Source organism: Corapipo altera, unplaced genomic scaffold (genome assembly GCF_003945725.1).
Source record: "Corapipo altera isolate COAL_440 unplaced genomic scaffold, ASM394572v1 0, whole genome shotgun sequence".
Taxonomy (NCBI): domain Eukaryota; kingdom Metazoa; phylum Chordata; class Aves; order Passeriformes; family Pipridae; genus Corapipo; species Corapipo altera.
Window position 1 is genome coordinate 21,261,257 of NW_020884872.1, and position 27,388 is coordinate 21,288,644.

The 27,388-nt window shown below is 37.4% G+C and overlaps 2 protein-coding genes and 1 long non-coding RNA gene across 3 annotated transcripts in view; 2 read left to right on the plus strand and 1 right to left on the minus strand.

The window, feature by feature from the left end:
* Positions 1-586, minus strand: part of STS (steroid sulfatase) — a 105,391-nt gene extending 104,805 nt beyond the window's left edge. Inside the window, exon 1 of the mRNA XM_027639416.1 lies at positions 305-586. Within this exon, the coding sequence (XP_027495217.1) occupies positions 305-318 (14 nt within the window). The 5' untranslated portion in view covers positions 319-586. The remainder of the gene's footprint in view (positions 1-304) is intronic.
* Positions 168-27,388, plus strand: part of PUDP (pseudouridine 5'-phosphatase) — a 61,707-nt gene continuing 34,486 nt past the window's right edge. The window contains exons 1-2 of the mRNA XM_027639428.1: positions 168-335; positions 24,893-25,111. Coding sequence (XP_027495229.1) covers positions 257-335; positions 24,893-25,111 — 298 coding nt within the window. The 5' untranslated portion in view covers positions 168-256. The remainder of the gene's footprint in view (positions 336-24,892; positions 25,112-27,388) is intronic.
* LOC113945364 lies at positions 502-4,731 on the plus strand. Its single transcript, XR_003527060.1, has 4 exons — positions 502-759; positions 1,280-1,357; positions 3,368-3,446; positions 4,607-4,731. It is a non-coding gene; the product is annotated as an uncharacterized LOC113945364 (long non-coding RNA).

Consider the following 27,388-nt stretch of genomic DNA (forward strand, 5'->3'; position numbering starts at 1 on the left):
CAGACCGTTCTTGAGTATCTCCAGTGAGGGAGACTCCACAAGCCCTATGGGCAAGAAGCTCTATCCTCCAACAAAAGACGCCCCACGAAATGAAACGGACTTTGCTTTAAAAGCAGAACACAGCAAACAGAGAGGTCCCGCTGGCCCGGCCCACGGCGCTCCCGCACCCTCTGAGTGGCCCCGCCCCCCCCTGCGCCGTGCCCTGCCCGGCCTCTTCCCGCGGCGGCTCCGCTCGCTCGGCTGCTCCGGCCTCGCCATGTCCGCTTCCAGCTCCTCGGCGGCCGCGCTGCGCCCGGTCACTCACCTGATCTTTGACATGGACGGGCTGTTGCTGGGTGTGTAGCCTGCGCCCCTCTCCCCTCTGTGCCGGGCCCCCGCGCCGCACGGTGTCACCGCGCCGCCAGGCCCGGCCCGGCCCGGCTGTGCGGACAGCGCGGGTCCGTAGCTGGCGGCGGGCAGCCCCCTTCCCTTCCTCTCCTCCCCTTCCCTCCCCGCCTCCCGCTGCCTGAGCGGGCCAAGCTGCGGGCGCCCGTTTGCGGCCTTCTCGCTCCAGGCGAGGAGCCAGAGCGCCCCGGGCGGCGCTGCTAAAACCCGCACTGTTGCTAAAGCAACAGGAAACGATCTAATTCCTTCTCCTCCTTCCGCCATCCGCTGCCTTTCGGGGGCAAATTCCGTCATCAGAGATCCGAGGCTGAGCGTGACAGGGCGCTTGCTCGGGATGGTGGAGGGCTGGGCGAGGTTTTGGGGAGAGAGGTGAAGGTCAGGTTGGGGTTGGAAGCCAAAGAAAGCGGGTATGGAGGAAAATGGGGATCCAGTGTGCGGAGCTGAGGGAGCCCCGGGCCCAGCGCTGGCAGCAGCGAGACCCTGGCCCAGGGCTGGAAGTGCCAGGGCAGGACACTGCTCGGCAGCCTTTGGGGTTACCACTGCAGCTGGAGCCCCCCGTGACAGCCTTGTATCACGGCTTTTGTATCAGTAGACTGCCTGGTTTGCAGGCTTATTCTGTAACCTGTGTCCTCCCGCGATACAGCTAGATTGGACCTTGGGGTTTGAATCGTCATTATGACTACGACAGTATTTAAGGCTGTTTAGCTGTTTGCTGAATCAGGACCCTCTGCTGAGTGTCTCCTGTGGAATAATGGAGTATTTTTATATGTGACTTGGTTTTTGAAATAGTTCGTGTGGGTTATCGCACAGGAAGCAGCATTCGATGTGGGTGAATTCTTAAAAGGTGTGAACTTAACGTGTGTACCTTCCTTCTGCAAAACCCAAATTGTTGCAGTTTCTGGGAAGACTGGTGTGAAGTCTAATGAATTACTCTCTATTTCCAAGAAATGTGCACTTTCCCCTCCTTTAACAGGTGAAGATGATTCACTTATCAACTTTTAAAACAGAAATGACATTTCCCATGCTATCATAAATATTTTTAAGTATTTTAGAGCTATTGGGTTTTGTTTGTTTCATCTGTACTCTTAATATGCTATGCAAAACAGTGATTGAGTTATTTTAGTTCCGTTTTCTGTTTCATCACTGGAGTCTCAAAATTTAGAAATTGCCTTTCTGTAACATTCCAAACAGGCAACACCAATACCAATTGAGGTTCTGAGTCGTTTTTAGATCTCTAAACTCCTGGGGTTCATACAGTGAAGAAGGATTAAAAATACTCTAGATTATGAACTGTGCCTCATACTGGAAAAGTAATTATAAAATATCCATAATTCTTGGACATAAAACTTTGCCAAGATTGAGACACTTGAGGTATAAACCTATTTCTTGCTGTTATTAAATTTATATGTTGTAAATTACAGCACCAGATAAATACTTTGTCACTTTCTGGATTTCAATAAAAAGGTGGACAGCAATTATGGCATTTTGTGTGCTTATATAAAAATATATTTACATGAACATTTTATGCATGCTAGTATAATTTGCTTTTTTATCCCTATATATGAAGCGTCCTTTGCACTGATAAATATTTATCCTGTTTTCATTTCCCTAGTTACTGTTATGCTACGTGGATGTGATTTCTTCTATTTAAAAAAGTTGCATATAAAGAGTGTGTTGTATTTCAGAAGTCTTTCAGCTGCAATGAGTTAAACTGAAAATACTCTTTAAATAACTTCCGGTACAGAGGAGTAAAAGAGACACCACCTTGATGATTTTCAGAATGTACACTTCGTTTCAGAGGACCTGTAGTATGTTTCAGCCTCTAAATACTATCAGTTCTGTCACAAGTTTGACATTTTTTAGTGAACCTGTTTGATTCATGATGAGCTGTGACTCTTAAGAGGCAAAAAGGCAGTCAGGAGACTGCTTGGACTTTTCCAAGATTTTAAATGTTTCAAACAGCTTGGAATAATTTTGGGGAAGGAATGAAATAAGGGGCACACAAGTTAGATACTTTCTGCCCAACCTGTCTGCCATAGATCTTCTGAATAAGACGAATTGTTATATTGATGTAAATCTACATGAGAAATAAGAACCCCTTTAATTTTTTAATGAAATTTTAATGTGTCACGTAGTGCTCATTGAAGATACTAAAATGGATAACATAGATGTTTTGGGAAGCTATAGAAATATGCCCAAAATTACTTCCTTTCAAAAAGCTTGAATTTGGTATTGGATATTTATATATACAAAAATTTGGTATTGGATATTTAAAACTACACTTTTTGAAGTACCTCCATAGTTGGTTGCATTTTTCAGAATCTAAAGCTTTAGGTTTTTGCAATAATTTTCACAACAGAGTAGTGCCTGAAAGTGTGACTATTTTTGGAAGTTTTCAACTAAACCTTACTGATTTTATAGGACAAATATAAATTGATCTATAAACGGTGAAAAAAAAATTGAGCATTAAATTCATCTGATGTAATGTGCCCTGAACTTGCTTTCTGTAACTGACATACTTTCTTCTTATTAAGGAAGGTAGGATATTTTCTGATAGAAAGATTTCCAAAACCTTTAAGAGTGTAAAATCCTTAAATGAGGTCTGAGGAGCTTACAAGGTTCCTGACTTTGGAAACAATCCAAGTGTTGCCCTATAAGACCTGTATCCTGTACTTTAGTGGATAAGGCTCAGCTGTGTGAAAGTGTTGCTGAGTCTGATCCTCTGTTATTTTATCTTCCCTGCTCTCGTTAACATAATTGAGGCTGATTAAGTTGTCCTTGAGTCCCACCTTGATATATCAGTTTACCCTCAATAGGGAAGTCCTTGCCCCTGAATTGCCTGTGAAAGTGCTTCACCCCTTTTTTTTCAGAATCTTTCTGTATCATTGTTTCAGGTGTTATCTAACACCCTTTTCCAGCATGTATAATCAATGCAATCCACCCTTCCTTTTTTTTTTTTTTTTTAATTACCTTCTCTTTTCAGCTGTTGGATGAAGTCTTAGGGTTTTTGTCTCTTGCCCCAGTTACCAAGAGGTTTGACTGGAAAGTAATGCTCTCATTTTGTAAGTAAAATATATGAACGGCACCTCTGGACAGCTTATTATTTAAAGGGTAAAATGAATTGAAGGATTTTTTAAATTTTTTTTTGTAGGGAACTCCAGCTGTAAGAGAAAAAACAGCCTTTGTGCTAATGTACTAGTTACGTCCTGCTGTATTATACATAGAATATTAGAATTTCTCAAGTTGGAAGGGAGCTTAAGGATCATTGGGTCCAACTCCCTACTCCTTGCAGGACTTCTTAAAGCTAAAAGGGACTAAGAGCATTGTCCAAACACTCCTTGAACTCTGACAGCCTTGGTGCTGTGACCAGTGCCCTGGGAAGCCTGTTCCAGTGACTGATCACCCTCTCAGAGAATTGAACTAATGTCCAATCTGAACTTCCCCTAAAGCAGTTTCATTTGTTGACATAGTTGATTAGTGATGCACTGTGTATTATAAACCAGAGGAAAAGGAATAACTAATATTTTAATTTTAGTGTACTCCTGTACTTTCTTTTTTTAAACAAAAACCTCGCAAACAATAACAACAAAAAACCCAACCAAACAGAAAAAACAAAACCCCAAACCCCCGCCACGAAAAACCCCAGCACTTTAATTAAAGCATTAAATTTCTAAAGTTAAACTTCTACTTGATTTCCTACAGCAAATAATATTAAATGCTCAGAATAGTAGATTGCTTTTTCTTAAAATACTTTAGTCTTTTCCTACAGAAGAGTACTGTTCTAACTGCTAGTATGTAGTATCGTTAAAAATATTAAACCTATTTATGTGTGTGCTTATCCAACACACACAGTACAGGGTTAATCTATAATGGTAGTAGTAGTAATAGTAATAATAAACCAGAACAGAATCTAGATATCTTTGATACCTAAATAAATCCTGTTATAGTTGTACTGTTTGCTATCTGATCCTGGCATTTTAGCATATTGGAAAAACATACAAAAGTAATACTAAGGATAGAGAAGGAAAAATCTATGTAATTTGTACAAAATATACAATTAGAGTAATAACTCCTAGGATCTATCTGCTAAACTTACTGCATAGGTTGTATTTTGAGCTATGATAAGTAGTTTTGTTATGTAACTGTAGCCAATAGCTACCCCACCACCAAAACACAGATAGGATTGAAAATTGCCTTTGTTGATCTGTACCTAAACTTATAGGGGGCTGAAAATATTTAAAATTCTCTACAAGCTCCATGGACAATATTAACCTTTCCCGACTGACAAGTGAACTTAGGAAAATGGCTGCAAAGATAAGAAGTTTCTTAGCCTTGTGCTTAAAGCTGAACTAAGGTAAGCCAACATGCAGAGAACATGACACTTCAGTATAGGCAATTTAGTCGTGTACTTATTTTTGTTTAGATTTTGCTAGGAGTAGCAAGAGGGTTCCTAAAGCAGCTTAGCTTTGCAAGATACCTTCAACTCAAAGGTTGACTCAAAGTCATGTTGGACTGTACAGGCACAGGTATGCCAGCTTGTTGTGACCGTTTGTAGAGGGATGAGAAGTAGTTTAGGCAACTGGGACCAGAAGTTGCTGCTTCTACAGCTGCTGTCTCCTTTGTGTGGAGACTGCTGTGGTCCTGCGTGTCACTGTTAGTCCACTCCTGCATGGTTTGTAATACAGGTCACCTCTGGTCTATGCTGTAGAAGAAATCAGCTTGCAGTTAAATTCATTGCAGTGTTGTGAGATCCACAAGAGTTTTGGCATGTTTTCTTTCTCCCCAGTGTTACCTACCCATTGTCACAAGGTCAGAAGTCAAAAATGTACTCTTACTTTCATTTCATTGCACAAGTTGCCTAGGAGATTGCTGTTATAAGAAAACTGGTGAGAGTTCCATGCTGGAGTTTCCTTATGTGCATGCTGTCTTTTATTTTACAGTGTGAATGGGAGGTTAAAACAGCTTCCTATTTCTTCTTCATCCGAGCAAATAGCACCAATTCAACTAAACATCAGTCCTCTCTAGATTGTCCTCTATTATGGCTTAAGTGCAGGAATTAATCTTTTTAGGCTATAACCTGGCAATCTTGTAAGCCTGTTTTCTGCTTCTGTGTAGTGGAAACTTGCTTTCTTGTCATTCTCCATTTTCATCTGATTTTGGGGGAACAAAGAAGGAAGCAAAAATATTGTCTGTCCCCTGTGTTCTGTACTTGTAATTTGTTGCAAAAACAAAGAGATTAAGGATATTATTAGATTAAAATACCTCATAGATGCATCATGAGCAAATTTTGGAGATAACTAAAACAGCTCCTCATTGAGAATTAACTAACCATAAATAGAGTAAATAAGATTTGTCATATGCTTGAAAGCTAACATTTTAATTTAACAGCAAGGAAAATTTTGGCAAGAACATAGCAAACATACTAACCCAGAGTCTGACTTCTGGTATTCCCATGATTGATTTACAGATTGCCCATCCACATGGTTGCCTGTTTGTGGTTAGAATAATCCAGAATCAGAGTTTAGTTCAGCATCAGTAGAACAGGGTTTTGTTGTGGTGTTTGTTGTTGTTGTTTTTTAATTTCTGTAGTGGTTACCACATTTCAAAATGCCATGGGCAGCATTAGCAAAGATAACTTTTTCTTCTGGAGAAATGAACCAAGGAATGCTCCCACGCTAAAAGATCCATGATTCGATTTTAATATTGCACAGAAATTACAGACAAATGCAATGTATTTTTTGTGCCTATTTATTAGTTGCCCCTGATGCGAAGCATTGGTTTTAAAAGAAGAGAAACCACATGTTTAATAAACTAATCCCAGGAATTTTCCATTTTCCATTTTTGTAATGTGGGGTTTGTTTTCTGACTGTTACACACATTTGGTTGTATAGAGAGTATTTAGCAAGTGAAGAGGTATGTTTTGAAAGTGCTGGGAGTCCAAAGGTTCTGTTTAGTGATTTTAAAGGTGCATACAGCAGTTTGAAGTTAGAATTTATAAAATTCTATAAATGTGCCTAAATGCAGATTTGCAAATCTGTTTGTAGATGATAAGAATTTTATATTTGTTGCCTACGTACACTATTTTGTGTATAAAGTTCCAATTATTTTGCTTTGAATGTAAATAATAAGGTGTCATAAATGGAACAGAGTTTCACACAAAGAAAAGATTAATAGAATTTCCCATTATAATAGCACAGTTTCCAGCTGCTGTATTCCAATTTTCCTTTTACTTAACAAGAAAAACAGCATTAACAACCATGGATTTATTATTCTGCATGCTGACAATAGTTACACTGTGTGCCATCTTGGGCTCAGCAGTTTTTGTTCTGAGTAGTTGTAATCCATTCATGTAGCCTTGTTGTGAGTTGGCTAATTGAACTTTAAGAGTGGAATTTTTCAGGACACCTTAATTGGGGTAGAGCAGTTTACCAACAAAATTTTACTCTGTTAATTCTGCTGTTATATTTTCTCTGAGAGACAATCCTGTTCTTGAATACTGGCATTTATATTTCTAATGTTTGGGGAGGAGAGGTGTTGATGTTAAAATATAATAACTTTTTTTTTTAAATTGGCAACAGTCTGTGATGGTGGTGATAATTTTCACGATAAGATCATTGCTCTTTTAAAGACCAAGAACTCTGTTAACTAACAACACAAAAGCAATTAAGCCAAATATCTTCTCTTTTCAAACTTTATTGCATTCATAATGAACATCTTTAGCAGGAAGTAGAGACTGCTAGTGATTGTTGCTACTTCTATTATGTGTTTATATACCTCTCTGTATTATTACTAATTTTTTTCACAAGACTACAGAGAATTATATAAGCAAGATCATCATCTTACAATGGTTCTGGCAGAGACTCCTGACCTTAATTTATGCTTTTTCTCCCCCTTGATAAGAATAAAATCAGTGTTGTGACCCAAAGTTTATGGAGGTAGTGCCAACCTTTTTCAAGATTTTTCTTGGGACCTAGGAGAAAACCATCCTGTATTACTTCTCCTTTTTTAACTTCCTTTGCTTCAGTAACCAGTGAAGAATGCTTGTATCTCTTGTAGGTCTTTTTTTGATGGTTGACAATTTTTTCTACTTTTTTTTTTTTTGCAATATTTTGCTTCTTGAAGGGTTGCACACCTATTGACAGTATCAGTGTTTGCTGTCTTTATGTATACTTTCTGTTCTAATGCAGCTTTTAATAAATTTTTGTTCCTCTTATAATGAATACCATATTCAGTAAGTAGTAGTTTGGCAATGAATCTGATGCTGTATTTTGGAAAACCCTGCATCTAAGCGGGCATTGCACTTTCCCAAGTATGGTTTTGCTGTTGTTATATACATATAATAGCTGTTTTCTTTTTAAAATGTATTCTTACTTTTCTTCCTCCTTTTATTTGGAGATATTTAAGGTATTTTTGTAAAAGTCATCAAATCAGTCCTAGTAGGTCATGTATGTCTGATGAAACAGGTTTATTTCTGTTCTTGAAAGATTTCCTTTGGGCACCAGTTATGGGTCATCATTCCATGCATTGCTTTTTTTCTCTGCTGTTAGTTTTTGCCTCTGCTGTGTCTGTGTGTGCTTCTTTTGGAAGAGTTTTACATGCGGTTTGTCTCAGCATAACGCAAGGTGTTTGAGAGGAAAACCCAGTTTATTATTTGTCAGTTCAGTCTTTCTGTCTAACATCCATGTGAATTTATTCATGACCTTTGTCGATATATGTATGTACAGAGTAACAGAGCGTTGCATTCTCCCAGCTCATTAATGCGTGTTCTCTGACCTGGTGTAATCCGTCCCCGTGTCACCTTTGCTCTCCAGAGCTTGGGTCTGTGCTGGTCCTTTGCAGCAGTGCTGTGCTTGCGGGTGCTGAGCTGACTGGGTTTGCTTGCCAAGCAGCTCAGCCCTGGGCACTGACTGTCTGCTCTGCGTAAATATGAGTTCGCTCAGGTTCCCTTTCACAGGGTCACCATATACAACAAATTGCCTGCTCATGTGAGGGCATCTTTTGGAATGTCATGTCTTCGAAGTGATGCTCTGCTTTAATCACTCCATTTGTGTGTAGTATAAACTGACACAGAGCACAACTACTAGAATAGACCCTTATTTGATTACTGATTGGTAATAAGTGGGCTAATCTTTGTTGGATTGGGATGTTTTATGAGTTTAAAGCTGGTATTGGTCATTTGCAAACATTTCTAAGCACAAGAAAAAATTTACACTAGTACTGGAAGAAGAATGGAGTGAAAGATAATGTGTGTTTAGTGAAAAAATTGGGATTATAGCTTATCAGAAGGTCCAAAGTATGAGAAATCAGTGTGTTTAAGGTGGAACACAAGTATACTGAGACATAATTTCATTTGAATAAATTGTTCTATGGTAAAGATTTTTTTGTTTGTTTGTTTTGTAATTTACATACAGAAATCTCCTTTGACCTATCTCTTCAGGCCAAAAGTGTAGACCCACACATGCCCATAAAGTGACATAACCTTGGATAATGTCACCATTCTGCTACAAGACCATTACTGCAAAAAGTTACACCATGTGAAATGGTGGATCTTTTTATGCTAGAACTAAGTCTTCTCTATAGTGTTATATTATGATTGGACTAACAAAATGTTATTTGCTTTGTGGCTCAGGGGAGATGGAGCCACAAAGAGCTTATCACAATATAAGAAATTTCTAGTCTTTAAAAATTAAAAACAGTGTTTCATGTGGAATGTATCTCAGGAAAATGAAAGTACTTGGGCCACTAAGGTATTGTAGTATATCTAATTGCTACCCTGCAGCCTAAAAACTTGCATTGTTATTATTGTGGTAGATCATATTTTTATTATATTTATCCTTCTCCCATTTTTAATTTTAACATTTTCATTTTTCATGAACGAAGGTATCTTAAGTGTAAAGAGCAAGAAGTAGTGTTGCTATTTTGGTTTTGTGTGTTCTAGAACTTAAAACGTTTTATGTGGCAGTTGATGGCAAATTATACAGTACTGAAAAATTTAGTTTCTTAAAATGTTCAGTCAGTGTTGACTTTGCATAGTTTACTGTTTATCATGGTTTCGCCTTTTCAAAAAGGAAGTGAACTATTGCCCTTCACTCTTTTGCATCTTGTTACAGAGAGAAGGTAATTAGTATATACACTTGGAAACATTGTAGAATAACAAGATAAAATTAAAGTTAAAGGTTCTTAGGTTAAAAAAAAGTTTTGCATCTTTATACCACCTTTCATAATTGCCAGTTCTACTATTTTTTAATTAAAAAAAAAAGTTCCAGTTTTATCTACTAATTATATTTAAAGTTTTACTTTTGACATGCGTTTTAGTTGCCTATTACATAAGTCTTCATACCTTTAGAAACAATTGCATCTTCTAATGATCTCACACTGGACCACTCCAAAATTTCTGTGGGGTTGTGACCTGTCACACACAACCTTCCCTGCCCAGGCTGGGCCCTGAACTGTCCCAACTGGAGACCTTTCTGGAGTCTGCTGTAGCACCATTACTGCTGTCCAGACCATTCCTTTCCTATGGAAAGAAGGATGGTGGAGAATGGAGGCAGCTTGCACATATATTGGGACATAATCTAAAATAACATATGACCTGAGTGCTTCAAGGTCTCAGGGCTTAGAAATAGCCTATGGTTTCCAGAATGTATACATTGGACCCCCAGGATTAACTGCCCTTATTTATGGCAGTGTTAACAGCATGTAAGAGTTTATCTAAACACTTCCAAGAATATGCAGGTATACTTTATATAGCAGTTTTCTCATGGCATCTTGGTTTCCAAGAGAACGTCTGAACTTTGGTGAAGAGGTCAATAACTAAACGATCCCAGGTTTGGGGGTGAAAACTGGAATCTTTATTAAACACGTGAAACACAGTTTTAAGGGTCTTGGGGCCAGGCCATGTTAATGAGGAGGACGGGTTATGCTAACTAGAGGATGGATCATGCTAACTAGAGGATTACACAATTTTCTGCTACAGTTACACAAGTGATTAATATTTTCCCTTAGCTAGAACCACATGGGGGGAAAAGGACAAAGGGGTTTGTCTCTACATGGTCTGATAAAATCATCACAAAGCCTTTCCATATCTTGCTGGAGGAGACAAGCCAATCAACATAGCTAAATATTGATAGGTCTTGTGATGGGGTGTCCTCAGAGCAAGGAGTTTCTTCTAGCTCCTGCTACATAATCTCATCAGCTCCTTCTCTGCTGATCCCAACACCTTGGCATCTTATGGCATGTCATAGCATTAGGAGTTTTCTTATTTTGTTTATTCTTGTAAAGTTTTTTCTTAGACAATGCTCTAAATTCTGCAGTTATCAGATATGGATATATGGATATCATTCCTTGGATATATTGTGTTAGTGTTGCTTTTGTCTCAAGTACTTTTTGTAGATAGGAGAAAGTCTTTGAAGTGTTCATCCTCCTGTTAGATTTTCTGTATATGGTAATTTATTTTTTGTTCTAGGTGTCTGTTTGTTTTACACACTCCAGAATCTTTCAAATAATACTCTTTCAGTTTGGAAATTTTCCAGTGCTCTACAATTCCTGGATAAAGCTTGAGAGATACAGGGGATGTCTTTTCATATGTGTGTATGTATACAAAGGAAAGGATTCCTTACATTTAAAATAACTATTAAGATAATGAGCAGCTTTTCAGTAACTCTGAAGTTGTCAAAGAAAAATGCCTTAAAGACATGTCAAAATTATCTTGAAGAAGTCATCCAAGCATAGTGAAGAGCTAACAGCAAAATTGGATTATATAGTTTATGTTTATTAAACTAAACCTTGTTTTTCCCTAATCAAAACTCCTGGCTTTAAGAGTTGGCATTCCGGGATCTGTGGCTGGTACCTGTCTGCATTATACTGGTTAAAGCGCTCTCTACATAAATCCTTATGATTCCCCTGTCTCTCCCATAGGCAATAATACGAGATGATTAAGTTTTGTGTTAGCGTGTTTTTTCTCTCCTCGTTGCCCTGGTTAATTGAGAAATGGCTATGTGTTCTAACTTCAGAGTTTCTACTAAGAGGGGAAGAAGAAAAGCAATATTCTAAGATTTATCACAAGCAGTTGAAGTTATTCACCTCTTAACCTATTCCCTTTTCTAATACCGTAGTTCAAAATGGAATAGATTCATATTTTCTTTTTCTTCTTTCTGTTATAATTGCAGCTTTCAAGGACTAAAGAAGATATTCCTGTTTGACCTAAATGTTTCTGTATTTATATGTATCGAAAAGGAAGGCAGAATACTTATTTTTCTCTGGATACTTTTCAGTAGATATTTAGTTTACCTTTCTCTTCATAATATCTTCCATACTGAAATAGTGAGCTTTAGTTCTCTGATTTATATTCTAATTGTATACACAAGAAATTACATTTTATTGATAGTCTAGTGTTCCTAAGTATAGCCCAAGAGAGTTACAATACCCAGTACCCATTCATTCTTTCTGTGTTGGATCCTACACATACCTTACTTGTCTCCTATTTCTTTAAAGCAGTCTTCTTGTGCTGTGAATTAAAAACAGGCTTGCTTTTGAAAAAAAACCCAACTCTGTAAGTTTAGGCTCAACTGAGATTTGATCTGATCTTTCTAGAAATTGTTCTCACTAACATCTTGAAATCCGCATCTTATCTGAGTCTTCTTGACTTGGCAGCTGATTTGATAGAGCTTATCAATAACTTTTCCAAAAAAACTTTCTTTACGACATTCTTTTTTTAGAGGTGAGCACAGCATGGAAATACATAATTCAGAAAGGTTGTATTTGTACTCCTGAGTTGTTACAAGGTGCCCAGTACGTGGGCAGTGTACCATATCACAGGTGTAATATGGTATACCTTACAGGTACTGCACTTTCATTAGATAGAAGTAAAGGAGTTGGCACACGTTATGAAATCCCATAGTTCTGTTTAGATAACAGTAGCTACTCCCTTCTCTCAAGCTATGGAAAAATATTATTGATGATATAGGTCCAGAAGCGTAAATCATACATTCAACAAAATAGTTTACAAATATCAATGATTATAGGTATATAACTGTACCTTACGGTAGTCTAAGTTTGGAAAATGTATTACCAACTTGAATTGTTTGTTGAAACAACTACAGACTACCATGGCATTTTTTATTTTTCACAGAATGATGATGATGATGCAATTTAATGGCTTCAGTACTGACATTGTAGATGCTTCCCATTCTACAGTAGTTCAAGAGCTACTTAAGCTCCTCTTGTGAGTCCATTGAAGAGAGTTAAATTTTCAAGAGACATGCTAGATTTTCTATAATGAATAGTAATAGGGTAGAGAGCACTGTCAGTAGAAATTCCACTCCTAAAGAAAACAGCTTTAATTTTTGTGTAATTTCAATTTTATTCATTACTGGCAAATTTTTGAAGTTGTATTAAATAGAAGTTCATAACAGAAATGATGGCAGGCTGACAGCCCTGTGGCAATACCACCATGAACTGTGTCAACCTAACACAAGGAAAAAAACTTCCAACCTCTTTGCGTATGACAAGGTCAGCGAATAAAGGTAACCTTTACATCAGAGAGGGTAGACAGTAGCCATGGTCAACAGTGTTCAACTCTGTTTTATTTGGTTTCAACATTCTCTACAACTGGATTCTTTTATTGCTAGTTAGATTTGCTCTTCAGGCAATGGAAAAAAAAAAAGGCATTTCAGCTTGCTGATGGAATACCAGGTTTGCATTTTTGTGCAAAGTTTTCAATCTCTTTGAAAACTACTATCCAGTGGTTTTTAGAAAGGTGTGGCCTACAATGCATTTACTTCTTTTCAGAGAAGAAAGGCCTTTGGTTTTTTATTATTATTATTGCAACTTGTACACCTCACAATTATTTTTTCCTTACATTTAGGAAACATGTAAGTTATCCTGTTTAACTGGAAATGAAGCTTTAACTGTATGCCTACAACAGGTTAGTTCTAATGGTTTAAAAACATAATGAGTCAAAAGGTATGGGACTTTTTTATCTAAAAGTCATTTAGGTTCGGTGGCTCAGTTCAGTGTATTCAGCAAATGAAGCAGGCAGTTTCTCTTGCTGATTGTAAGCTTGATTTTAGATCAAGCAAAAGGAAATTACTGAAATGGGGTTAGGGAAGCTATTTATTGAACAGCAATTGTTACAAATGGTATTTTTCAGAGTTATTTCATGAGGTGTTGGTAACTTCTACTTCATTCTAGATTTTGTATGTCAAATCTGTTTGGATACCACTGAATACAACTGTTCATATTTGGTTTTATACTTATTATATATAGTTGCATAAGTGATACTTCTATTAATTGTTTTTAGCTATAGATTTTTTTCCATACCTTGTAAGGTGATGGAGGCTAATTTTTTTCCTTATTTCCTTAAACATCTTGCCCCTTGGTAACAGCTACCTGCAATGCACCTTCAAAAACAATTTTCACATTTATAAGCAGTATGATAGAAAATAAATTTTTTCTTTTTTGTAAATCTAAATTCAGGTTAGATTCTGTGGAATTGGAAATGTATACCTTATTGCACATGTTTATATTCAGAAGCTGTGAGCTTGTTTGTTTCTTGCTTGTACTGTTGTGACTTAATTGATTTCATTAGATTTTTACCTCATACTGAGTAGTGAGAGAAAGGCGACTGGATTTTTTTTTTTACTGCTTTAGATTTTGGATGGAGGGAAGGAAGTTGGTGGCTATTATTGAAAATAAAGTAAAAACTCTCCTCTATCTACTTATTGAGCATATAATTTACCAGCCTGCCTTTTGCAAGCGCAGTTGCAGTAGAACTAAGCACACTCCAGTGTAGTAACTCCTGTGTCAGGCTTATTAAATTCCAGCCACAGGAGAGTGAAGTTGTTTGTGTCTCAAGATGTAAACTTTGACCTCAGCTTGCAGAACTAAGGTAGAAGGAAAGAAAGATTGAGTGAAAGTGGAATGACTTCTAGTTCAGTTCACAGTATCTCTTTTTATTTTTATCACATTACTCATATGGAAGATGAAATGATAGACTAAAGTTTCTTGCACCGTATGAGTCTCCGAACACATATTTTTTATTTCATTTAGCTGGATGTACAGTGGCGTTTCTTGTAACTCTAAACTCTCACACTCAAAACAGAGTCATAACATAACATTTCCATTATGTCCAGAACCACTCTCTAGCAAAAGAAGATTCAGCCTCTCCCCTTTGAGATAGCTGAAAATATAACCTTAATAGCTGCTGTTGGAGAGTCTCCTTCCAGCTTTCTGTTTCTCCTGTAGTCCTCATGTGAATTGGGTTCACTGACATGTTGGTGAGATTTTCTATCTGAATCTTTTAGTAATCACTGTATTCTTACAGGATTGTAGTGTGGATAAGTTTTTTGTCTTCTTATAAAACATCTCTGGTACTGTTTTATTATTTTCCTCCTGTTTTAAACAAGAGATAGTAGAGTTTAGGTTAAATGGCTTTTGATGTTTGAAGACCTTATGCTAGTTTAGAATTGTCATAATATGCTAAAATAATACAAAGTCAGTTTGATCCAAGTATGGGAGTTGAGAATTCTCAATCACCTCCTCTCTACCAGGAAATACCACTCTTAGAAAATCTTTAAAAGCTAAAATATTTTTACTTGAAAGTGAGGACTGGGTCCAGTACATAAACCTTTAGGCACCTAATATGTGCCAAATTTTTGTGTTCTGTATGCCACTTCTACTACAAGAAAATAATTTTTATGTGCAGTAAAGAGATTGATGCAGTTTTTTGCAGATGCATGTCCCTGGGATGGTTTCAAAATGAGGTGATTTGAAACCCTTTCACAGGTATTTTCATCAATTGTTTAATTTTGAATTGTCTCTTCCATCTCTTACAAGGAACTGTAGTCGATGCCTCATATTTATATTTGTTTTTCAAGCTTTCTAATCAATCTGCGTCTGCCATATTAAGTAGATAGGAAGTAGAATTTTAAGGAAACAATTTTCACAAGAGAAGCCTAGCTTAAAATATGCTGATAAGATTTTACAGTTAATACTGGCTATTTTTAGTGTGATATATACTGGTATTACTAGGTAGACTAAATTGTCTATACAGAGAGGCTAAAGTTTTCCAGCAAAATTTCAAATACATACTGAGAGGAAAACTATACCTCTCTTCAGTAGCAGCTCTGAGAATTAGTGTGTTAATACTCATGAGGAAAATGAAGAGAATCCCATTATTAAACTGTTATTGCATACTGAACTCTGTGTCAGTTTATTGGGGAATATTACAAAAGTCTAGTACAGAAACAGACTGCAGCTGAGTAGCTTAATTTCTTGGGAATAGGAAAAGTTCCTTTTGCCATACGGGGTGTTCTCAGTGCACAGCATCTGCAGTTCAGATTTTGGAGTACAAATGGTATTTTAGCTCAGAAACACAAAAGCATTGCGTGTTGGATGGAGCTTTGAGCAACCTGATCCAATGCAAGATATCCCTGCCCCTGACAGGGGTTGGACTGAGTGATACTTCAAGGTCCTTTCCAACCCAAATTTTCTATGATTTAGGTACCTATCTCTCAGTGGCTTCGGTGGGCTTAGTTAAAAGCTTCCATGGCCAAGTATAAGTTTTTATTTCACTCTGCTAATTATAAGCAAGCTGATTATATTCTAAAGCAAATGACAGTCTTCCAGTAGTTCTGTGCTTCTACTCATCGTGTTAGGAAACAAGAGCTCATGTACCATCATTCATGATAGTCCACTAACTTTGAGTGGTCCTACTTTGGGCTGCAGGCTGTATTTGATCTGAGAGTCAGTTAGGACTTGCCTCTGGATTACTGCTAAGTCTGGAGGTAGGACAACTCTCACAGTCTCTGTGTGAAGTTTTTGAGTGCTCTGTGAGAATAACCTCTCTACTCTGATCCTCAGCCCCACATGAGAGGCAAGGGCTGTGGTCATGTAACTTCAGAGAAGCCTGTGGCTCACCTGTAGGAAGTCCACTGTTATGTGGTATTGGAAGTTCATTATATTGGTATCTATACCATGGTTTTGAGGTTCCTTCTACAGTTTTCAAACAGGTATTACAGCTTATAAAACAATTTTCAGTTTGCTGTATCACACATCATGAATCTCAAAGATCTGATTCTCCTTTTTTTTTTTCTTTTTTTTTTTTTTTTTTTAATTTAGGTTATGGTTAGGATTAGGAGTTCTTGGTATATAACCGTTAAAGAGTCACTGTGACCGGGTCTTGCAGTATTCTGACTCTTTCCTCTTGACTGTCGATCGTCAGCCATGATGGGACATCCTCACTCTGGGAGAATCAAGCTATTTGATGATGTTTGATTTTTCTGCTCTTGGTGTTATCACCACAGAGAAATTACTCCATCAGCAGATTTACTTCAAAAAATTTGGGTGCTCTTGAATGGACAGAAGAGATTAGCTTTATTAATCTGTAGTTCTTTATACTTCCTTTGTGGTAGTATGTTTGATGCATTGCTGCAATTAAGTTTAGAACATTGTCCAAGATCACAGTGGAAAAATAATGGTTTTGTTTTCTGTTGAAGTCACTCTGTCTTTTGAAATGTTTCCACTGTTGAGGAAACTGACTTTTTTGACAGTGTTAAAGAAAGTGATTTAGAAACATATAACAGTGAAAGTCTTCAATTTACAACTTGATTAAGCCTTTTATATATGTGTATATCTATCTATCTATCTATCTGTCTATCTATCTATATGTAGTCTCCAGGGCAGGAAAAAGCTTTCTGAGAATAAGGAAATCAGTATTTTTAAGAAAGCTATGGTGTGCTGAAGAGAATTTCATTTATGGTCTCGTTTTGTTGGGGATTTTTTGAGGAAGGAAAAAAATTTTCTGATCCTTCTTTCCACTCTCATGACTATTCTTATTTCCATTGTTGCTCTTTTAGGTTGTGGGTTAAACAGAGCAGATCTGGGATGGTTCAGGGAAGGTTATGTTTTTTATAGCTTTTCCTCAAGAAAGTATATATTTGTATTGGGTGTGTGAAGCAAGGTTCTGGTAGTGGGAAGGGGTGGGTTGTGGGGTGGGCCGTTGAGGTGGCTTTGTGAAAAGCTACCAGAGCTTCCCCAGTGTCCAACAGAGCCAATGCCAGCCCACTGCAAGATGGATCTGCTGCTGGCCAAGGCTGAACCCATCATCTGGGGGTGACAGATTTAAGAAGGTAAAAAAACTGCTGCGCAACAGCAGCAAGGACAGAGGAGCAAGAATATGCGAGAGAAACAACCTTGCAGACACCAAGGTCAGTGAAGAAGGAGGGGGAGGAGGTGCTCCAGACGCTGGAGCAGAGATTCTCCTGCAGCCTGTAGTGCAGACCATGGTGAGGCAGCTGTGCCCCTAAATCCCATAGAGGTCCACAGTGCAGCAGATATTCACCTGCAGCCCCTGGAGGACCCCATGCTGAAGCAGGTGAATGCCTGAAGAAGGCTGTGATCCTGTGGGAACCGCACACTGGAGTGGGTTTACTGGCAGGACCTGTGACCTCACAGGGCACCCATGCTGGAACTGTCTTCCTGAAGGACTGCAACCCCTGGAAGGGACCCATGCTGGGGCAGTTGGTGAAGAACTATGGGAAGGACTCAGACTGTGATAGGTTCATGGAGGTCTGTCTGCAAGGGCAGACACCCCACAGTGGAGCAAGGGAAGAGTGTGAGGAGTCCTTCCCCTGCAGAGGAATGAGCGGCAGGGACTTGATGAACTAAAGGCAACCCTCCTTGCTGCTGCAGTGGACAAGGTAGAGAACTTGGGAGTAAAATTAAGCCCAGGAAGAAGGGATGGGTGCAGGGAAGGTGTTTTAAGATTTGATGTTATTTCTTATTCCCCTACTGATTTGATTGATATAATTTCCCCAAGCTGAATCTGTTTTGCTTGTGATGGTAGCTGGTGAGTGATCTCTCCCTACCCTTATCTCGACCCACAAGTCTTTCATTGTATTTTCTCTCCCCAGTTCAGCTTAGAAGGGAAGTGACAGAGCAGTTTGGGTGGGTACCTGTCATCCAGACAGCATTAACCCTCCAGAATTTTCACTAAGAAGATATTGTTGGCTATTCTTCTGCTGAATTTGATAATACAGTGATCCTTCTGGTTTCATCTATTTTGTGTGGTAGTTTTATCCACATGCCTTGGAGCATCTCATTCCAAAACAACTTTATAAACCCTGTTTTGTGTTCCTCGGGTCAGTGAACTGCTGCTGTGTGTTGTCAGCAACATCTCAAGAAGAGGAGGTACCCCCTTGGTGAAAGGCTAACTTCTTGTGAACATGTTATAAGCTGATAGTGTGTTCAGAGGTGGCAGTTGCTTCTCTGGTTGAGAACATTCCTTGTGTAACACTGTTGCCTTGGTATAATGGCTCATATGTTAATGATGGTGGAACTGTGACCTGACTGAGTCTCCTCATACACATGTTAAGAAGCTACTTCACTGTTAACTGTAGGTTTCAATCCTACAGGCGGGATTTTTTAGGCACCATATCAACTGCTGTTTGCATAGTTCTATTTTTAATAGAACTCTCTGCGTGAGAGTTTAGGAAAGCATATCAGGTAGTTTCTGTGAATCAATAGCTTTTCTATTTTTAAGCTAATATGATGCTGTCACATAGGTGATGCTTAGTAAGTACAGTTTTAGAATGTTTTACATTAAGTCATATATATTGCCTGCTATTTCAAAGTTGGATTCCCTTGTGCTCTGGAATTGAAATACAGACTTCTCTTTACTTTTTCATGCACTATTTTGTATTGTGCCAGAGTATTTGTTTACAGTTCCACATCAGAAGAACGTTTGCGTGGTTTATTCGTGAACTGTTTCTTTCACTTCCCTGTGGCATTAAAAGGAAGGATAAGGTGTATATGAGAATACAAGATAGCATTAAGATAGGTCTGCTATATTAATGTAAACTAAAAGCCTTTGGAATTTGTTCAGAAGCTTCTTTCCCTCTCCTAGAAGTAACATGTTTTTCTGCATATCAAATGAGAAATTGGCTTCCTCTGTAGCTGCCATTGAAGAATTCTCCCAACAGAGAGGGGCAAATACGTGATAGTCATTTGGGAACAGTTCCGTACAGCTGCTATTGTTTGGGCACCAAACTTACTGTCTTTTTAGACCTGTTAGCAACAACCTGAATTCATAGTAGGATGTCTGAAATCAGAGAAGGGCAAACAGATTGACTACACTGACTTAACCAGTGACAGTGTGTTTCTCTGGATTTAGTGAAGTAATTACTGTGTAACGTATTCATCTATCTTGGAGTGTACTTATATTAATATTCAAATACAATGAAAAAAAGAAGAAGGTTTGCAAAAATTAAAGCTCCAGAATACTTCTACCTGCTCCTTACTAAAATGAATAATGGATCATTTTCAGTGAATTTTTCTAAGCACTAATCAAAAATATAATGATGTGCAGATCACTACTCAAATTGATAGTAATTTTCAGCAATAATAGTAATTTTTTTTTCTTTATCTTTGTAGGTTATGGTTTATCAGTCATGTAAAATGGTTTACTGAATAACTTGCTCTTCATAACTACCTCATGATTTTGAAGTAGCTATTATTTAGTGTTTAGTGTTTATTTTAATAGAGACTTCACCTTCCTTTAACTTCCAGGTAACAATAAGATGAACTTAAGTGGTACTGGTTATGAGAGTAGATCAACTGAAAGGTTAAAGACATGAATACTGCAGCAGCATTTCCTTTAGTTTGATGGTCCAGACTACCTTTAGGTTAGATGTACTCAACCCACCTGGTTGAGTACATCAGCACCACATGCCTTGACATTTAGGCATGGCTCAAATATTTTGGTTGAGCAATGTGTGAAAGGAGTGCTTATTTCATCCTACGACAGTGACTGAAATGAGTGTCTCTAAAATGATAAATTTAGATTTCATTTTTCTTCCTAAGCAAGTTCGTGGAAGGAATGGGGGGGAATACTACAGTAAAAATTAGAACATTCCTTTTCCTTGTCTTCAAAGAATAGAACGTTCCTTTTTCTCCTTTTCTCCTCGGGAGGCTTTCTGTGCTAAGCAGTTTAAACCGCATCTCTTTAATGAGCAGTTGAGACAACAGGCTCCAGGTTGATTTGTATTCACTGGATTGTACTCATCCTGAGTTTTATTCTTTAAAAGACAGCTTTTGCCTGTAAAACACAGTGCTATACATAGATTATATATAAGTAAATATATAAAAATATATGCTTATATGCTTTATCTATATATACACAAGCATATAAATGGATTATATGTATAAAAGTGTATATATATGTATATGACATAATAGCATAAAAAAATTAATGTGATATTAGAAAAGTAGGCTCAGGCCGTTAGGGTGTTTGAAAGGCTGAGTTTCGTTTTCTGGACTGGTACTGTAACACTTAGGCCATTGCGCAAAAGATAATTTCTGTTGCCTGCCTTCCTCATCTCAACTTTTGCTGAACTGCTGTAAGTGATTTTGAGGTCAGCTGTGAAACTGCTGGGTATTTTCTTCTATTAGCCATCATAGGTAACCATAGTCATGCATTTTTAAACTAGCTTTCATAGTAGTGAAAGTATGAATGAAAGGATGTTGGAAGTGCAAGAATGACCTTTTGCCACAAATTGCAAGATAAAAAATAAAATTTAAAAAACTTTCCCTTTATTTTCTGATCTTTGCTAACTCGGGAGCCTTCAGCTCTAATTCTTCAGTGGTTCCAAGTGGTCTAAATTATTGTTTTGCAATTTCACACCTGTTCTAGTGACATTTGTATAGTTGCTAGTATTTTGCATCGTTTATATTGGTTTTGTGTGTCCTGTTTGAGTGCTGATACCTCAAGAGGAAAGTCTTAAATTCTCTCTGAAAGAAATTATAAGGATAGCAGAAAAATGGGGAATGAGTTATGCACAATGCTTTATTTAGTGACATAAAGTATTGCTCCCTCGGTGACCCTTTTTATTTTTGTGGTTCAGTGGTTTTTGGCTTTTTTTTTGCTTTTTTTTCCTTTGATTGTTTTTGAGATGGAACTGTAATTGATAAGTTGTGGATAGTAATATCTTAATTTCTTTTTTGTGTTGAGAGGATGTTCCTTGTTCCGTTCTGTTTGCTGTTCAGTAGCTTTTACCTTGCCAGTGGTTCTTCCTAAACTCTGTGATAGTCCACATACCATTAGGAATTGTGTTGGATGTCCCACTGTTTGATACTCATATCCTCAGTTATATGGATATTTCACGAATCGATTCACTTCTGTGACTGAATGAGCTACGGGCATGCACTGCCTGTGGGGAGAGAGGTTGTAGAATGGAAAGATTGATGAGTGATCCCTTTAGAGCACAGAGACTTATTGAAAGACATCCATTTCCTTGCTTTTACGTAGTGCTGCAGCATTTTTTATCCTCCTGAGTCTCACAAACTTGACACGACTGGTCAGTGAGCTGATCAGCCGTGTCTTTGTATGCTGGAGAGAGAGAGAGAGAGGGAAAGGAACCATGAGTTCATGATTTTGCTGATGTTGAAATAGGTGGGCATGAGGACCATTGATTGAGTTCTGCATGTGATACTCAGGACTTGACAAAAGTCAGTCTTTCTGATGGGAAATCTGTCACTGCTTTGGCTTTGCCATTGCTCTGTTTAAATCCTGTGTTCTTTCAAACTGTTCAGTTGATTCAGTGGGATAATAAGCACACAAGGGTCTGTGTTATATTTAAGTCCAGAAATGAGAGAAAATGTGAATGTTGTTACTATTACTATAACTCCATGATTAGAGGAAACATCTGATACTCTCTGGAGTCTTGATTGCCCCCACCATTCCAGCAATTGTATAGATTTGTTTGCAAGTTTACAGTTTATGTTGTGCTAAATGCCATCAATTGAGTTGCAAAAAGCAAAGGAAAAATTCACACTTCTATAATTATAGTCTGGTTTATAATTATATTTATTTCTTGTACCCTAGTTGAGCATTTCAATAATATGTGTGGTTTTTTTACACAGTTGCATACCCCAAAGAGATTAAAGGAATATTGTGAAAGACTGATAGGAAAGCAAAATCAGTCTCTGTGTTCATTCACTATTGACAGTGATGAAATCCAATGAGATTTTCTCAGTCTTGGGCCACAGTGTTGGTAAAAATTACTGTCTGTGTTTGAATTTGGCTAAATCGAATACTGAAAATGGTACTCTTCTACGTTTAAATAGAAATCTGTCTCACAGGTATGGATACAAGAAACCTGTTGTTTAAATTAAAATTCTTCTCCTTAACCATTTCAATATCCCTAAAAAAAACCCCAACAAAACAAAACTCTTGCCAAGTTTAAATGTCTGGGATCTGATTTTGACTTACTAAAATATCTTGAATACACACAATTAAAATAATTTAAGATGGTTTGAACTCCTAGCAGAAGGATAAATCATAGGTGTATTTCATCTGGAAAACTTAATGCAAACTTGGGATGGGTTATTCAGACAAAGAACTCAAAACTAATGATTAAGATGAGCTTACCAACTAAAAGAAGCTTTCATGCCAACTAACCCTATCTCCTTGATAAACTACAGATTATTTTAGAATCACAATAACCTAATTTTAATAAATTCAGGATGTGTAAAACATTCTGAAAAAATCGAGTTCTGTATTCATTCATGAGGTCGTAATCTTCTGTAATAAACTGTCCTCATGTGTAAGTGATTGATAAAGCTGAGGTTTAGATACTGCTTTGATGCTTACTGTACCCTCTGCCTAGGTAGATCTGCACTTCTAATTCTGACCCTGCAGTGATTTGATCAGATCATGCACTCCACTTATACACTGTGGTCTGTTGCCAGGTGACCTGTAGGTCTTTCTGAATACACATCAGCATATTTTTGTGCCAGATCACAAATTGAGTAATCCAGTGCCTCTGTCGTTCTTGTCACTTTATTTGTATTTATTGTGACTAGTTTTTGCACACTGTAAACAACACCAGTGGAACTGCCTGTGCTGTTACATAGAACAGGGGTCACTATAAAAATGACTAGAAGATGATATGTGACTGGGGAATGAATATTACTCATTCCCAGTGAAATGTAGCAAGTAGATGGACAGAACATCCTGCTGATAATGTCCATGTAAAAGATATATCAAGAGATGAGAGCTAGAAATGAGAAGAGTATTTTCATTCACCAGTCAGCTATGTGATACTTTAAATGCAGGAGACTTTTTAAATTAGTATCTTTATCTATGGAGTTGAATCTTTCACTTTCAGGTAGATTAACATGTAATTATCATAGAGACTCATAGGAAAATTTTCATGTTCTAGAATTTGTTTCCTTGTTTTGTTTTAATTCTGCTTAGCTTGCTGTGTGTTATTTAACAGGATGAGGATTAATTTTCTTTCTCAATTTTAAATTTAGAGTAAGAATTTTATGTCAGCTAGTGAGTCTGAGATATAGAAGAAAAAACAGTGAATAAGAAAAGAAGGAAAGGGGGAACTGTGAATTTTAAACATTGTATTCTTAATTTACCTTCTCACATTAATTATTTCACTACTTTATAATCTATAAAAATGTTTTTACATGGCAAAGGACATGTTGATAAGTGAAGTCCTGAATTTCTCTAAATAAATCTCAGAAGAGCAACTTCTTTCTTTCCCTTTCTTTCTCCTTTTCTTCTCTTTCATTGCTAAAGTGATAGTAAACATACCTTTAGAGATACAGAAGGCAAAGACATGCATGACAAGGAAATTAAAGCATGGTTAACAGCAGTAGCTGACTTTTCAAAGGACACTACTTGAAAAGATAAACAGACTGGTAGAAAAGCCAGTGTTCAAGATCTTTGCTGAAATGAAGCCAAGAGCTGAAAGTATATTTCTTCCCCATATTAGTGTTAAATTAAATATTAATGACCTTCTTTTTCAAAGATTTGTTGGGGTGGGGGGGAGAAAGGACAGATTATTTGTTTCTATTAAAAAAATAGCTTGAAAGCTAAAACATCTTTGGTATATAAGCTGCCAAAATTCAGCCTTAAGTTTACTCTTGTCTGAAATCCCCTGGAAATACAAGTGGGTGTGTTTTGCTGGAGTAATCCCATGTAAATGCAGTGCTGCCAGCAGCACTATAGTAATGACTGTTACGTCTTTGAAGGCACTCAGAACCTTCTGTTCAAAGACACTCTTAAATAATTAATTCTTTTTTTCTTTTTTCAATTTACATGGAATGTGTAATGACATCCCCCAAGTACCAGATTTCCTTCCTTCCCTTCTTTTCTTTCTCATGAAAAGCATAAATGGAGTGTTTTAATTAAGACACTTCTTGCTAACTTGGATAGTAAAGAAAGGTGATGAAAGAGAAGGTCCAGATAGTTCTTTGTTGAGACCCGTAGTTACTACAGAAGTGACAGCTTGAAAAACTTGGGTACCTCTGAGGTGATCCTGGAAGTCTGGATTCCCCTCTGCAAACAAAGGGAAGGCAGTTTTACCCGCTTCAGTATGAGCCCTCTGGCTCCTGGCAGTTCACTCTCTGACCATTTATGTGGTCCATTTGCAAGACAGCTGCCTAGCTGGCTATACATGGGTTTCATTTTCTTTCTTTTCTTTTGTTTGTTTGACAGATACCGAGCGTCTCTATTCAGTAGTGTTCGAAGAGATCTGTGGGCGTTTTGGAAAATCATATACCTGGGATGTGAAATCCTTGGTTATGGGTAAGAAAGCCCTAGAAGCGGCAGAAATTATTCGAGATGTTCTAGATCTTCCAATAACCAAAGAAGAGCTACTAAATGAAAGTAAAATCAAGCAGGAGAAGCTATTCTGTACTACTGCATTGATGCCAGGTATGTTTCTTTTCAATATTTACAAACTCTTTATGGAATTATTTAAATGCTAATCAAGGCAGAAGTTTGTAATCTGTCTTCCACAAAACAGTTTCTCTTACAGATTCGGTTTTGTTGCTGTCATTTTAGCAAGTCTTACTCAAATCCACCTGTTATTTACCAGTCTAAAGAGATATTTTACCTGTCAAGGAGTACAGAAAACTTCTTTCCCTATTTACTTGGAGAAAAACTTTATTCTAGGTGTTTTAAAAAAAAAAAAAGGACTAGGTACGTATGCGTGAATTCTGTTTTGTAAACCAGCCATTCTTTATAATTGTTGTTGGCAGCCTTCCCTGACTATGAGCATAGCCTTGTTTTGTTAAGCACAAATAAATTTGCCTGCATGTTTAAAAGTATGCGAGCCCATGAGTTCTTTCAGTTGGGATTAATCTCCCTTAACCTGAACACTGAAACTCAGGTAACAGTGTCTGAGCGTGTCACTGGTGAGGGAGGGTTCCTCAGGTTGTCCTAAGACATGAGTGTTTCCTCGCCTTTTACCAGTGATAGTGCAGAATGCCCAAATGAGTAGCTTCAACCGGGTACCTCAAGATAAGCAAGAGGATGAATCTTATCTGTAGTGTGAATGGATACTTTTATATTCAACTACATTTAGATTTGAAATGCTCTAGAGAGAAATCCTCAACCATACAAGATTAGCGATACCTAAACCTAGGATTACTGGTAACTTTATGTACAATGTTAAACTTTCTGGAGCAAATAATTTATGAAGGAAAAAAAAAAGGAGGAGATGGAGAGGAATATAAAAAAAGTATTAGAAGTGAAGTAACTACATGTCACTGTACGAATTTGACTGTTATAATTTTTTCTCTTTGAACATGTACTCATTTGTTCTGACAATTTCTACCGTGCATTAATGTTTTAATTTTTAGATGCTTTTTTATACCTAGTTTCATAATACATTAGGAGAATGAAAGTTAAAAATATGTGATATGTTAGGAATAAATAACAAGCAGCAAAAATAAAAGGTGCTGGTTTTTTAGCAGCTTAAAAAACTTGAGTATTTTGTGGAGCCAATTTAGTTATCTCTTTAATGTCTTTTATGTGCAAGGTTTTTCAAATTGCATCTCTCTCAATCATAGTTCCACTTAAAACTGTAAGCCTAGTTAAACTCTCCAAAACAATGAGAAATATGGATTGATGTGTTTTTCATTTTTCGTGTCAAACTTCTGGGGCTAAATTTTCAGCTATATCTTTTGCAAACCAAACAAAAAACACGTAGTCTGGGTTTAGAAAATGCTGGATGGACAGACTGGGTAAAATGTTAGGAGGCATGGACAAGAGTTGCTGTAATGAAGCAACATAGGTAATAGATGCTATTAAGTGGATATTGTGTGCCAGCTGAAGATTGTGATAATGTGGCTGAGCTGGCTTAAACAGAGTTAGACAGGTGAGGGAACAGATTAGCTGAAGGAAACATGAGGTTTTCTGCTGTTCCTGACTTCAAAAAGTGAATTCTGGGCTTGCTGAAACTGGGCTATTATGGATGAAAACAGCAAAATTCTTACTGTGAGAAGCAAGTAAGAATCCCCAGAATTGTTCAACTGATTATCTTTTCAGTTCAACTAAATACACATGATAACTTTCTTCAGGGTATTTTTTAAAGCAGAATTGATGTGAACTAACATACTTTATGCTCACTGGCCATTGTGGAGAGCAGAGGCATCCTTGGTCACTAAACTGATATGATCTGTCCTTTACTTGGAGGCAGCATATGAGATACAAGCTAAATTGCCATGAATTTTGAGAGACCAGGCTGATGTCAGTTAATAAGGTAGAGGGAAATGGCTCCAATGCTTACCTTCTAGTTTCTTTAAGGACTGTTCTCCAATCAACCAGATTTTTAAATCTGATATTTTCTTCTGCCCTTTTGTGTCTTCTAAGAGTGTTTATTCATATAATCCTTGTGGATTTGCTCTACAGTCTCTTAATGTTCTTTAATTAAGAATGGGCTTCTTGCATATGTTGTGTAAGATATAAGACTGATGACATTTTGAGTTTACACTGTTCTCTGACTAAATCGATCTTTCAGATGGTTACAGGTAAATACAGGAAAGTGAAAGTTAATTGTCATATTAATGGCATAGGATGACTGAAGTGCTGTATCTCTGGCCATCTTTTGACAGTTAATATTCAGGTGAGGTTCTATTTTTTAATCAATTTCTAAAGTTTGCCAAAAAAATAAAATTGAAATTTGATTTGGTGGAGAGCAGAGCTAAA